Below are 13,858 nucleotides of genomic sequence, written 5' to 3'. Positions count from 1 at the left end.
TCTGGAGACCCTGAATTGAACCGGAAAGCACAAACCTTTTGCTGCAAGAACTCAAGCTTGGAAGATTGCAGCAACACGTTTTTATTTCTTTCAAAACATTACTTTCATTAGAAATAAAATTAAAATAGGCTCATAGAATGAATAATGAGATTGGGTTTAGTAAGATACAGAGGACTGGGATAGTGGGAATAGGAGGTATGTGGAAAATTAACCTAAATGCAAACCTTTACTACACGAGTACAATAAACAAAGCACGTATGACAGATGCTGGTACAGTTTCCTTAGACATTTTGCACATCGCACTGCGCAACTTGAAAAATTAAAATGTTTACAAGTTATACAGAAATATAACGCATGCAGTCTGACATTTATCAACGGACATATTGTTTACAGGTAACACGATTTGAACAAACGCAACACAGTTAACTGTATTACCAGGGTAAAATAAAAACAGGGCTACCGCGAGCCATTTTACTAGCGAATTTACCAGTCACAGTGAAAAAGCAGAGGGCACACCTCATATCACTCCCTACGATGGGCTAACAAGTTCTTTCAAAACGGTACCTTGCAGTGGCATTCGGGAAATTTTTGCAGTGATAGCAGAAGGGAAGATGCTAACTTAATATAAATGACCGTCCGTTACGCTGAAAACATTTCAAAAGGGCTTGTATGTCAGTTTTTGTCAATGGAAACTGGATATACACAATGTATAGTTAAGCAATTACGTGGCATTTCTCGTTAGCAACGCGTATTCCGCCTTTCTCCATATGCCTGCTGGCAAATTTTACCAAACCAACGTTCAATGCTGCAGGAAAATTGATAATAGAAAGGGACAAAAGAGAGAAAGTTCCGTTTTGTGCAAGAGTCTACGCACAAATTTAATTTCATACAAAATTGATTCCCACGGCTGGTTGAATTAAGGGGATATAATCGGAATTCAAGAGAAGGCAAAAAGACCAGATAGCACTGTACAGAATAACAAAATATAGCGCTTGGTACAAAGAAGGCTTGTACTACAAAATAACAGCAAGAGTTTTACCGGACTGGTACTAAACAGGCATTTCAAGCAAGGTTAGCGGGAGCTTTATCGGTAAACACAAGTGGCAGTTATTAATACACAAACATCTAATGATATAGAACCCAACTAAGATATAGCCAATGTGTTGCACACGAACTGCTATATTAACTGCTTTTAATGCGAAAGCATGTCATCAAGTTGTAGTGCATAATTCGAAGTCACGACATACACAGTAAGAACCCACGAATGTTTAAAACTAACACATAATTGTTTGGGCTGACGTGGAGTTCAGCTTACGTAACAACACGCCATAAATAGACGTACATACAACGACAGACTATATAAAACAATTTATACACAAACATTATTATCTATAAAAAGGAACTCAAAGGTATTGCAGTTTAGACGCCAAGCCCTAGCGTTCAACTTGACCTTGAGAAATTCTACCTAAAATGGCTTGAACTCCCACCTAATAAACTCGCAAATGAGTAATCTCTTCCTAGCAGGTGTGGTCGTCGCGCAAATTGCTGTTCCTAAATCAGCTAACTTGATTAAAATTGTTCGCTTAAAGCTGATCCCTATGATGATGCAGCAGCCCTAGCCTAGATGTCCCTATCCGCCCTAACAGTTTGGGGAGAGTTGCCAACCCTACAGCCCATGATATCAGATAGTTGGCTGGCCTGAAAAAGAAAAAAGAACGACATTTTTGATAACTCTTAGGATCTTGAACACTTAGTTTACATTAGATTCACTAACAATGTCGTTATGCTGATTTCGAAACAATTACTTTAACCATCATTAACCAACTTCTATGGTAATTGGCAAGGTGACATCATCACAGTGGAGTAGTGTCAGGGGAAAATTAACGCACCTATAGCGACCCTTTGAAACCCCAGCAAGATCTTAAACCCCGTAGTTAGCACTAAGACGTTCTTTCAAAGGTTGGGGAAATTGATCGGAAAAGCGGGTCCAAGTTTCATCACCAACCTGGTCCTTGAAACCGTGAAGAATCTGACAAGATTTACAAATTGTAAAAACGGGGGTAGAACTTATAATAATAATGTAACTAATACTTTATCACTCTTGTTAATAATCCTGAGACTACACTTGTTACTAAATTATTACTAAGTTATAACAAGTAGAATGTGGAGACGTATTATTAAAAATTCAACGTTGATGCCAGTGTTTACAGGAAGAAAACGTTGAAATTAATTCACCTTGTAAAACATCTCCTTCAAATCTGGTTTTGGGTGCATCCAAGATGCCACTGCATCACAAAAAAATATGAAGTCCTGGAAAAATATCATAGCCTTATTGTGATGCAAGTCATGTATTAACATTTCTATTTTCAATAGAAAGAACATTTTCAAATTAACCAATAAATTTTTTTCACTGCAGTTACATTAATTAGTGCAGTGGAGTTAGTTTACAATCTTACAACAATTTTTTCTCTTCTTTACCTGAATTACTCCACCAGGATTGACACTTATCATGGCACAAATGCCACGAAATGCTGAATCTTTTTCTTCATTGTCACGAATATTACGAAGGGATGTGCACCTGTTGTAGGAAAAAGGTCAAACAGCAAAGTCACATACGATAAAGGTTTCAACAAAAATCAGCACATAACTGCAGGAGGTAGCTGGGTGCAATCAACTGGCTGGGTAGTACCGTATTTACTTACCAGGGTCTGGTGAACTGGGGCAGCATTGGTGCTACATCATTGGGACACACGTAACCAAGGCGACCAATTGTGATTGCTGTTTAGATAACAGATAAATAGATTTTATATGTAAGCTTAATAGACAGAAGGAAAAATTAATTATAAAATGAGGGCAATGTTTTGTAAAATATCAGGAAAAATAATTTTAATAATATTCCCCACAAATAGTCACCAGTATTTTCTAGCAAGGTCTTTGGCGTGGTTGGCTGGTTTATGATCCTCACCAGCGGAAGTATCATAAGTGAGATAAATGGTTGCATTTCGGAACCTAAGACGAAAACAACCAATTTATAAGCAGCCAACCAATATTACTTATAAAATTAACGATGCATTATCCAGTAAAATTGTTTAGTTTTATACATAAAACAGAACATTGTAATAGGTGCTGTAAATGTTTATCACAGCATTACAGGCTTGTTTACCTGACACTTTGACTAACAATCCAGAAATTTAAAGATATTATTGTCATGTAGTTGGGCTAAATTATCTGTTTGTCAGTGATCTGGTGAGATGCTAATAGTTATAGGGTGCCATGGTAAAGTCTAATTTAATGAAGTGGAGTTATTGTTAACTTGTACAACTATATTAAAAACTGCTCCGATTCTGGGAGTCACGATCCCCAGAGGGACCGAAAAAGTTTTTTGAGGTCACCAAAAAGTTATCAACATACAAGAAATTTTCATTAGCAAACAAAATGACAAAAAAGGTGAAAATGGTGAATACCATCAGAAAAACTTCAAGCTACTTGAAGAATGCAGCGGGTGGCACTCAGTAGATTTGGGAACAAAACCCTCCTGTTTGTATGCCATATAATGATTAATTAAATTGCACAAAGGGCAATTGCTCAATGTGCAGAGTCCATGAAAAAAGAGTAACTACTGATTAACTAAGTGAGAAATTCTGTGCTAATTTAATTGAAACTAACTGCCCAAAAAGGTATTTATCATACCAACTAATTAATACAATATTAAAATTATACCATGTACAACTATAAACTTGAAATAAAAGAGCGGACTATATAGTAGCACTCCAGGGGTTAACTTTTATTTACTCAACACAAGCTTTTGCAAGTATCATTTTGCTTCATCAAGAGTACTGTGAGGTGCATTTGAAGTATTAGTAATTAGGTACTATGCACACTTTTCCTTACCAAGTTGGATAGAAATTTCACCAATTGCCCAAGTTGCGTTGTTACAAACTGAGATGAGTTCAGGGTTGAGATTACGAGCAAGGACCGGCATAAATTCACCGATGCAAGGTTTGACATGCTGAAAGCAAGCCTTTGTAAGATCACCCAACAATGCAAAGGAACTCTGGCGGACTTCAGCCATTTGATCCTGCACAATAGGATAGACAATGCACAGTGTTACAAAACAATACATTGTCATATCTTTGGATGAAAGCTACGGTTTTCAAGATTTCCTAGTTTTCCGCAAGTAATTGTTTAATCAAAAGATGTGAATAAAGTATGACAAACTACAACAGATACAGTTGAAATTGAGTAACCGTAACATTTGTGTTAAGCATAGCAAACAGACGTATTCATTATCTTGCTTTGTATTGTTGTTTAGTGTAAATCATGTATTGATAAAAACAATTAGGGCAAGGAAACAAGTGTCATGATGCGCTTGTACGTTTTACACAAATACACTCTGTTCGCTTACCAGCCGCTCCAAACTTAAGATTTTAGAAAAACTCTACATGTTACTGTTGTTTATTTTCACCTGGATTAGGAATTTACCTGCATGCATTGATACATGAGAGGAAGCAAGCTACTGCTCTGGACCAGTTGCTCAATTCCCGAGCCAAGACCTTCCGCCAATCCGCTCAAGAGGTCAAGAGCAACAATCATGAAATCTTTGTCGGGTGGTTCATATTGCTCTTGGTTTTGCATATAATTCTGAAACACCAAGGTTAGATTTGCAAATAGCATATATTTTGTAGTTTAACATATTTAACAGGAAGATTCTGGCAAAAGTTATTAAACCTGCAAAGAGCAAAACAATGAAAAATGGCTTTGAAGAGAAGTAGGCAAAATTAAAGTGATCCAGATTAACAAAATTTTCTGAAAATCATTTTTTAAAAGCTACAGCATATGTACAAATTTTTTTTTTACATGCTCATTGTTACCCAAAAATATAAATTCAAGCCATTTTAAGCCTTGTTGAAATATTATTTGTTCAAAAAATCCTATCAATAGCAGCAGTTTTCTCAGTATTGCACACATTGTTATAAAGTCTGATGCTTACAAACTTAAGGGCTTACCATGCTTTGGGTAAGTGTGTTTTGGACAAGGTTGACACATCGATGAAAGACTGGTTCACAATAAGGAAGAAAACCACTTTGTAAAGCGGTGGCCACTGACGACAGACACTGCGTAAGAAAAACTTAAATAAGCAAATACAGTGGACGCTCATTAACTCAAAGTTGAAAAAATCGATTAAATTTCTTTAAGTTAACTAAAGCATTGAGCTACTCGAAGATAGTTAAATTGGTTGCAAATAATCATGACAGTGTGACTGGAGGATAATAGATGCACAATCAATCAATCAATTAACGCACATTTTTGTAGATTGTTTTACATAAAGAGTTAAATGTCTAACTGTTATGGTCGTTTAGGCTTAGTGCGACTGTCCTTACAGGGTCGTGTAACTGTAATTGTTGCAAGTAATGTTGTACATGATATTAAGTTGTTTCCAAATAAAAACTAAACCAAGAGGAAAGCTTACTTCCAGCAAAGGGAAAAGATCTTTGTCTTCATCCCTCAGGCTGTTCCACTTTTCAATGAGAGGAGGCATAAGCATGTGGATGAACTCGGCCTTGTTCAAATGGTTCCCAACTGAATCAGCAAGAGTACCTAAAAATTATGATCCAATGTCAATCAAATTATACATCACTTATAAAAATGGTTCATAGTTCAACGTTTATGATTCATAGGTTCATTTTATAAAAACCTATTTGGACAGATTAGCAATTTTGACAGTTTAATTTCAGATAGTTTCTTAAAACGTTTTGCTCTTACCAATTGCATCGTACAGGATGAGCAGATTTTTGTGCTGATACTTGTTGAAGGCATAGACCAATGTTTGAAGAATAAAGTGCAGGTAAGGAACAAGTTCCGTGCAGGCTTCTTCTTCCAAAGTGGCAAAAGCGCTGAAAATTAGAAAGTAAATACCACAGCTTTAATTTACACCCATTTTATGACGTCACAAATTGAATGCTAACAACCTGACACGGTGCTAAAGCACAAATTAACATGCAATGCAACCTATACAACTTGATGGGAGAAATATAATGTTATGTACCATAAAATCTGTAAAAAAATTAATGACAAAGTTACCTGCATGCTGCTTCTTGCACCCTTTTGTTTGAATCTAGAATCCTTTTTAAGAGCTCGTTCATCAATGGTTTCAAATACAAATCATGACCGTTTTGTTGGGATTGGGTGACAATCCAATGAGCATACCTACCAAAAATCAAAGTTCATGCAAATGTGATTTCATTTTCCCAAAGATCATTTTACCTTCCATTTTCTATTTAAAGTTTGCTATGTAAATTAATAACAAATGAGTAATTAAATGTAAGCTTTTGTATGCATTTCGATCAACTTCAATCAAAGAAAATATGTAAAATAACACAAGGCAACAGCAACAAGTCTTCTTGGCTTCCTGGCACACTACCTTGACAAGGTCCAGCATGTTATTGATCTAACCAGTGCCTTTTTGTCATTGAGCGTTTCAGTGAGAAAAGGCACAAGCTTTGGAAGGTGTGGAAGCATGCCATTCATGCAACCTGTTTTAAAAAAATGGATCTATTTGTCACATACAGTTCGAACACAACTTCACATTCATTACGTTCGGATAGGATCAACCCGCCATTGTAGAGGTAAAATTTAAACGATTGAAAACCATATCTACACTTCTATTTTAGAATACGAAGTTCTACAAAGTACATACTACATAGACTATTAAACTTATCCATTTGCTTACAGGTATTTGAAACTCGCCCCAAAACAAACAGCATCCTATTTGCCAAATGACGATTGAGAAATAGAGCATGCAAATCAAACAGAAACACTTGCGAAAAGTTACCTTCTGCAATGGCTCCTAGCACAAGTATGCCGGACTCCCGCAAAACCCATTCTTGGTGAAAAAGAAGGTCGTTGAGCTTTTCGAGGACAAATGGGAGTAGTTCCTCGTGGAAGACATTAGCCAACACGTCCAACCCAGCAGCAGAGCACTTTCCTGTGAAAATATCACAAGTTTTGGTGAAAATTATGGTTATACAATACCTAATAACTTCTGATGAAATAGTTCAACGTCCTCACGTAGATTCCAGTCGGACAAAGCATCATCATCATCTATACCACCATCCTCATCATCTTCATCATGATGGCCATCCTATGGTTTCCAAACAGCAGCAAAATACAATTAAATGGCAAAGAGATTGTTATCATTCAGAAAAACCAATATAATGTGCAAAAGAATCTACTTTGAATTACATATTCGCAATTGAAATATATTTAGAAAAACACCACACAAAAAGCATATAAAATGACAATCCAATCCTCAACCATAAACCACTAAGTAAATAAAAGTCTGATGGATAATAACAGAGATTATCCTGCACTCAGTCAAAAAATGCGTGTCTCAAACTATTGCTCCATATTTGCCTGAAGGTAACTCACTCCTGCTGCCATAATATCACGACCTTTCACCTTACACGGTCTGTGTACTGGGAGGCCTTGCCCTACAACATCACCAGAACTGAAGTCGACCCCATTGTGCACATGACCCTGAAATGCAATACTTCAACCGTAAGACCTTTACTGTCACTTTAAGTCACTTTATACTGTTGTCTAATCTGCCTTGAAATCTCATTACTATGAGAAGTTATACTGACAAAAACGTATGCTAATACAGCCTATACAGAGTTGCAGTTGACTTGCTGGTCATGGGTGGGAGTGCAGTACTATAAATCAAATTTGTCACGTACAGTTTAAAATATGCAAATGGCAAGATACTGCTTAGTTCTGTTTGGTATTGCATCAACCATAGACCATGCAATAAAACATTTTGTGCTGTAAGCGGTATGGCCTTGCTGGCTGTCTTGCAACACTTGATAGCTTTGTTGCCTTAACAATTGATAACGTTAACAACCAGACAGCCTGAAAAATGATTTTGAGTCACAAATTTTGCAGATTGACATAGTGATAAATTTACCTGGTTTGACACGTCGTTGTGCATGCTGTGGACTTTGGATTTGTGAAATCTTGGTTTTATGTCTTCATCTTTGTCAGGTATCATTTCATCCTCTTCTACATCGCCCTTTGGGATAGAAAAATTGAAATCATTACACATCAGTTGAAAATTACCAAAGGTTTATAAAAAGTAGTTGGAAAAGTTCAAACAACATACAAGTTATTGCTTATTTGTGGCAGATTCAAGCTAGAGGTAAATTCTTAAAATCCATTAAAAACACCGACATATATTAAACTGGTAATTACCAGCTGACTCAAAATTAACATATTGATTGCTTACCTTCAGTAAAATGACGTCAATTTCAGAATATTTCATCCCATTTATCAAAACAGGAATTAACCTGAAAAATTTTGCAGTTTAATACAAGCAATAAAATATAGTTTATAGTTATAAATCAAAGGTCAATTGACAAAGATTGCTGCAGATCTCAACTTTTACTTGTGAATTTGGAGAAAAATATATTGCATTATGTTCTAGCCTCTAAAATACGTTTTCAATTTTCAGTCTTGTTCTTAGTTGTGAGTTGGCCTTTTCGTTTCCATTTTAAGTGCGAGTTATTAACATGTTGTTTCACAAATCAAATCTACCGCAAAGTAAAACTAAGAGAGCATCTGCTTTAATTTAAGCACTCCTTAAAGTACATTGGAAAGGGTATACTGTATATTTTATGTTTTTGTACCACTTTATACGAAAAGGTTGTTGTACGACAACAATATAAACGGTGGCATTAGTTAAATGGTTGTAATGTAGATAAAATATCTCAACAAATCTTGATGAAAGTTTTTTGAAATATTTTATTTTATCAAAAACATTATGATAGAATAAGCACAAACAAACAGAGATGGGATACACAATAACATGGTAATCACATAACTCGTAGTTGATTTTATACTATAAACATCCAAGCAACAATACAATTTTGAAAGTCATACACTGGCGTATTTGACGGTCAACATAATGTGTGCAATCATGGCCAACATCGAAAGCTAAAAGGTTATTAAATTTAAGGCATATTTGTATATTATAATAGCGTATTATTTATGGTTACTCTATGAATTACCGCCAACTACTACAATGTTGATTATGACACCTGAAAGTTTAGTTCGTACCTTGGCAGAAAAGGACGAAGAAACTCTGTACAATCTGAGGTTTGTTCGGCGAGGCTCAACCAGAACTCACAAGCTTCAAGCGCAACAGTTTCATCATCATCTTGGGTTCGAACAAGCATATACTGCCAGAAAAAACAAAATTGTGTGAAGCTTGAACATTGTCACACAAATGGAAGAAGTAGCCAAAAAGTAATGTGCAACAACGATGTTAAGTTGAGTTAATGATACCACTTCGCAAAAAACTCAGGCAAAAATTCTTTTGAATATACAATTAATATCACAAGGCCTGTTTGTCGTTTGCTTACTTCAATTATGTTTCCCATTTGCGGGCGTAATTTGTCCATTCTGACTTCCTGCAGCATGACCAACGCTCTACACACGTTTTTCCTCACCTCAACATTTTCATCACTTGCAAGTGAGAAGAGACCCTGAAAACACGTATACAGAATTTAATTCAAAATTATTGAAAATGTTATTGTATACATGCAATGTTTGCAGCCCATAGATTTGCCTATTGCCCATATTAAGGTTTTTGCAAACAAAAATTACAATACGCTAAGTCGCTTATGCAAGAGAAAAGAACATACTAGCGTTACAACATAAAGGCTAGTTTTTTTTAAATTAGCTTTAAAGTGATGCGTACCTGAATAAAGTCATCGATATGGTTCATTAAAGCCTGAGTTCTGCCAATAATGAACTGATTGACACACGATATGGCATGAGATCTAGGTATATAATTTGTAGGATATCTTCATTTGGACAATTATAAAAACTAGTTAAGCATACTCTAGTTATCATGAGTCAAGAAATTTTCCAAATGATGAGGCGACTACCATAATGTTTGCATATTTTTTTGCCAATGAACTACACAAAAAAAGACCAAAACCTTATTTTGGGACTAGAGTGCTTGAAAAACTGGAGAAATTTTGGTATCATAACGTCAAGAGATTGTTGTAACTGTGGAGAGTCCAGCTGGTCAGCACAGTCCTCACAGACCTTTTGCAATGCTCCAAATGCACCCTAAATACAATATTTTTACACATTTTCACATTACAATGACTACTAAGATGATCAATATTTTAAGTAAACATTACATAACACCAGTCAGGGAAAAACCCCCTGTCCTCCCAAGTATGTTTACATTTACCAAGTAAAAGTAGGTAGTAACTGTGGTAGAGTCAACGTCTACAAAGCTTCGAAAATGATAATTTATAATTAATAATTAAACAATCATCGAAAATACAAAACTATCAACATTTTTGCATGAGTATGAGCTGAGTCAAACTTTAGCAAAAAAGTTAAACTGAGCAGTGATTACATTTAAACTGTTTGTATAATATTTTAGCAGCAAAAGGTACCTCACAGGTGTTGTAATCTTCAGAATCGAGTAACTGACAAAGTGCTGGCAACAAGTCCTGCCAGTTGACAAGATCACCTTCTGCAGCAATTGTAGTAATCAAAATACCAACCGTCGCACGGATCAATGCCGATGGGTCACCAACAGCCTTCAAACACTCCTACAACAGAATCGAATGTATGCAAATGAAAACTTTTGTACATAAATATAATTATATATATATGTATACGTATATATTTTGTTCTTATGTTTATTTTTCATTAGACAAGTCACCTGTTTTATAAATTCAGCAACATTCGGTGGTAAGTTGGTGAAATGTGCTCTAACATTGTTCTTCAGTATGAGACCAGACAGGGATCTTGTTGGTTCATCTTTACAACAAAAGAATGATACATACGTGTTTATGTCGTTTACACAACAGTTAAATGTTAGCAATGTTTCTTATTGTTTTGAGATTACGTAACAGATTTACCTGATTACACTGTGTGGGTAATGAATGAATGAAAGAGAGTAGGTAATGAATAATATAATAAACATTACATGTTATTGTACACTGAACTGTGTAATTCTTTTTGCTTTAGATAATGTTGCAAAATTTACCAGACTGTAACATGCTTACCTTCTGTTGTAAGTTTAGTCAAGACATATATCAAATAATTGTTGAAATCAGGATAACCATTTAGTGCTTCCAGTTTCTAAAAAACAGTAAGAATATAACTGAAACACATTCCAACTAAAACACATTACCACACAAAATATTAAGCAATATGTAGATCTCACCTGATCATAATCAAAAAATATTTAAACAAAAAAACACTTGTAAGCATTATACCTTGAGTCTACATTTATTGACTTATACATATCAACATAAAGAAATGTTGCAGTTAAACTACCATAATAAACTGATGTAAATTTATAAAAAAAATGACTACATTGTTGGCAATTGGATTTTCACCTATCAAAATACTAAGGATGAGAATGCAGAGGATTAGATTAGCAAATCCCCATTTAAGCTCACTTACTTTATTGTAATTAAGTCACATGAGCTGATGGTGTCTAGTCTGAGCCCTGAGCAGCAGTAAGGTACCGGTAAGTAACCTACTAGGTAGGCTACTTATGCCCTTAGGTAGGTAGGTTTACTATTGACTTGCCAAAGAATGAAATTTATTCTTACCAACATATCTTGCTAGTAGAAAAAAATGAATACAACACACCGTGTGGGCAGGGAAAGACCTTAATATAGTATTTAGTGTTATTTGACCCAAGGTTAGGTACTTGTCTTGTTTAGGGCTACAAGCAACCTACATTGACTTAGATATCACCAGTCTAAAATTGTTTGGAAGGCAATAGTCAACCAATCTTGTAAGGTACTGCATTGCCCCTTAAGACCTAGTCCTAGACTATAAATGCTAATACTTCATGCGATGTAGTTAAGCCAAGTACTGTATAATCTGTGATTAGCTTCCCTAAGCTTATTCAGACTTTCTTCTATTAACTTCAAACAAACAAAAAAATCAGAAAAAGATAAACAAATCAAAAGACTTGTAAAAGATGTATCTATGTCACAGTAACAGAATTTCGTCAGTCCCTTCTGCCAGGTTCTGGCAGATTAACGGCTTGTCGCTTCAGCCGAACAAAATACACTACAGTTTTCTGTCAACGACTTATGGTAGTCATACAATCACAAAGACAGTAATACAATTCATTCATTCAAATTCACAAACAGCCCAGCTCAGCAAGTGACTGTCCTTCGTGCGGTTCTACTGTCTTTTCAAATGCTCTGTCCTTTGCACAAACATACAACAGCCATCCTTAACTGCTAGCAATCAGCACAAGTCAGGCTCTTGGGTGGAATTAGTGTTTTGGGGTATACAAATAAATACATGCAAAACACACACGCAGTTAAAATATTTCTACCGCCAAACAACAAACTGCCATTTTACCTTTTAATCCACCGTCACTGTCAGCAAAATATTACAAAATCAAACAGTTTTACTTTGATTTCATAACTGAACAATCACTTTACAAGTTTTCTAAATTTGCTGTCATTAAGTCATCATAACTACATAGAATCTTTAGTGGGCTATTAACAACTCTATCAAGGGGTGATTTGTAAGTTAAAATAAACACTCATTTAATAAAACTGAGATACCTGTTGCACTTGTCTTTGAATTTCTGTGTCTGGAGATTGTGATTCTTTCAGAAGCTGGATAATCTGTGCCAGCCCAGATGCATCTGGTTGCCAAGTCATATTATGCAGTCCAGTAAATTCACAGAACCAATTGAATACCAGTACTATTGGTTTAATTGTCTTTAAGTGTGACTTATACCTGCACAACATTAATCAAATAATATACCAATTACCAATAGCATGGTACACAAATATTATGTAAGTAAACTTTAAAATAAACTCACTGCACTATCAAATAAACATTACCATAAACTAAAGGATGGACAAGAAGTCAAAAATGAAAGAATATCTGAAAAGGTTTGTCTCTATAAAATTGACATAGCAACCACATCAAGTGGCTATCATATAAATGGTATGTATTAAAAGATGGGAGTCGCAAGCAAGAGCAACAACAACAGATAATGATCAGGGACATCTCTGTTTTAAAAAAAATTACATTGTGAAGATTAGTTGAACCAAAACACTGATAGAAAAACTTTTTTAACCCCACATGTTATCATTTACAAACTGACGTCATTTATCAAAAGCAGCAACTAGGCCGTATAACATATGTGACTTAATGTAACCTTACTACCAAAAATAAATTTTTGTTAAAAGTTGGAGCATGACAACACTGATGTGCCTGGAAGACGTATTATACCATATTAACGTATGGGAGTATTAAACCTTTTAACCATAACGATACAGTTTTGCTCATACAATGAAACAATTTATTTTGGGTGAACTGATACTAAAACCTATTTTGTGTTGTGTCTGATTGCTCCACATGTAGGTGCAGGTACAATCAGTTCTATCATAATGTCGTGTGTCAGTATAGAAATATTTCAATAATAATACAATATATGCCAAGAATTTTGTATGTTTACCAATTTTTTGAATGAAAAAGCACATTGTTGTGCTGATATGGACCGAAATCACTGAATGCATTATGTGAGCTGTGAACCACCGTGCATGTGGCAGGGATTAACCTAATAACCCATTCAGATCCAGTCAATCGAACACTAGTTTTGTTAATGCCCCTAAATTTATTTCCTTTATTGAATGATATGAATGGAGTGTGTGCTACTTTAGTATAATTATCTATAATAATTAATCAATGCCAGTTTAAGTTCAGGTTGTTCGAATGAATTAGGTGCTCAGTCAGAAGTTAGTGTTATGGTCAATTTGGTCATGTTGAATAGCACAATTCTTCAGTTGCA

At 35.3% G+C, this 13,858-nt stretch overlaps 1 protein-coding gene across 2 annotated transcripts; it reads right to left on the bottom strand.

Moving 5' to 3' along the window:
* Positions 1 to 65: 65 nt before the first annotated feature.
* LOC143460867 (transportin-1-like) lies at positions 66 to 12,810 on the bottom strand. 2 transcript variants are annotated; one of them, XM_076958526.1, is made up of 26 exons: positions 12,621 to 12,810; positions 11,088 to 11,163; positions 10,742 to 10,839; positions 10,470 to 10,628; positions 9,998 to 10,131; positions 9,755 to 9,836; positions 9,417 to 9,539; positions 9,112 to 9,233; positions 8,282 to 8,342; positions 7,964 to 8,068; positions 7,429 to 7,536; positions 7,069 to 7,141; positions 6,833 to 6,985; positions 6,422 to 6,533; positions 6,082 to 6,207; positions 5,764 to 5,894; positions 5,471 to 5,598; positions 5,007 to 5,114; positions 4,483 to 4,641; positions 3,892 to 4,078; positions 2,914 to 3,009; positions 2,703 to 2,778; positions 2,479 to 2,578; positions 2,236 to 2,310; positions 1,890 to 2,029; positions 66 to 1,698 (listed from the first exon to the last, which is right to left on the bottom strand). In XM_076958526.1, exons 1-25 carry the CDS (start codon positions 12,807 to 12,809, stop codon positions 1,922 to 1,924), a joined length of 2,889 nt encoding a protein of 962 aa, XP_076814641.1. In that variant the 5' UTR covers position 12,810; the 3' UTR covers positions 66 to 1,698; positions 1,890 to 1,921. The 2 variants fall into 2 exon arrangements, with proteins under 2 accessions (XP_076814641.1, XP_076814642.1); XM_076958527.1 differs by lacking the exon at positions 7,429 to 7,536.
* Between the last annotated feature and the right edge of the window lie 1,048 nt (positions 12,811 to 13,858).

Source organism: Clavelina lepadiformis, chromosome 5 (assembly GCF_947623445.1).
Source record: "Clavelina lepadiformis chromosome 5, kaClaLepa1.1, whole genome shotgun sequence".
Classification (NCBI taxonomy): Eukaryota; Metazoa; Chordata; class Ascidiacea; order Aplousobranchia; family Clavelinidae; genus Clavelina; species Clavelina lepadiformis.
Note: the sequence above shows the minus strand (reverse complement) of the source record. Positions and strands in the feature narration are given on the sequence as shown.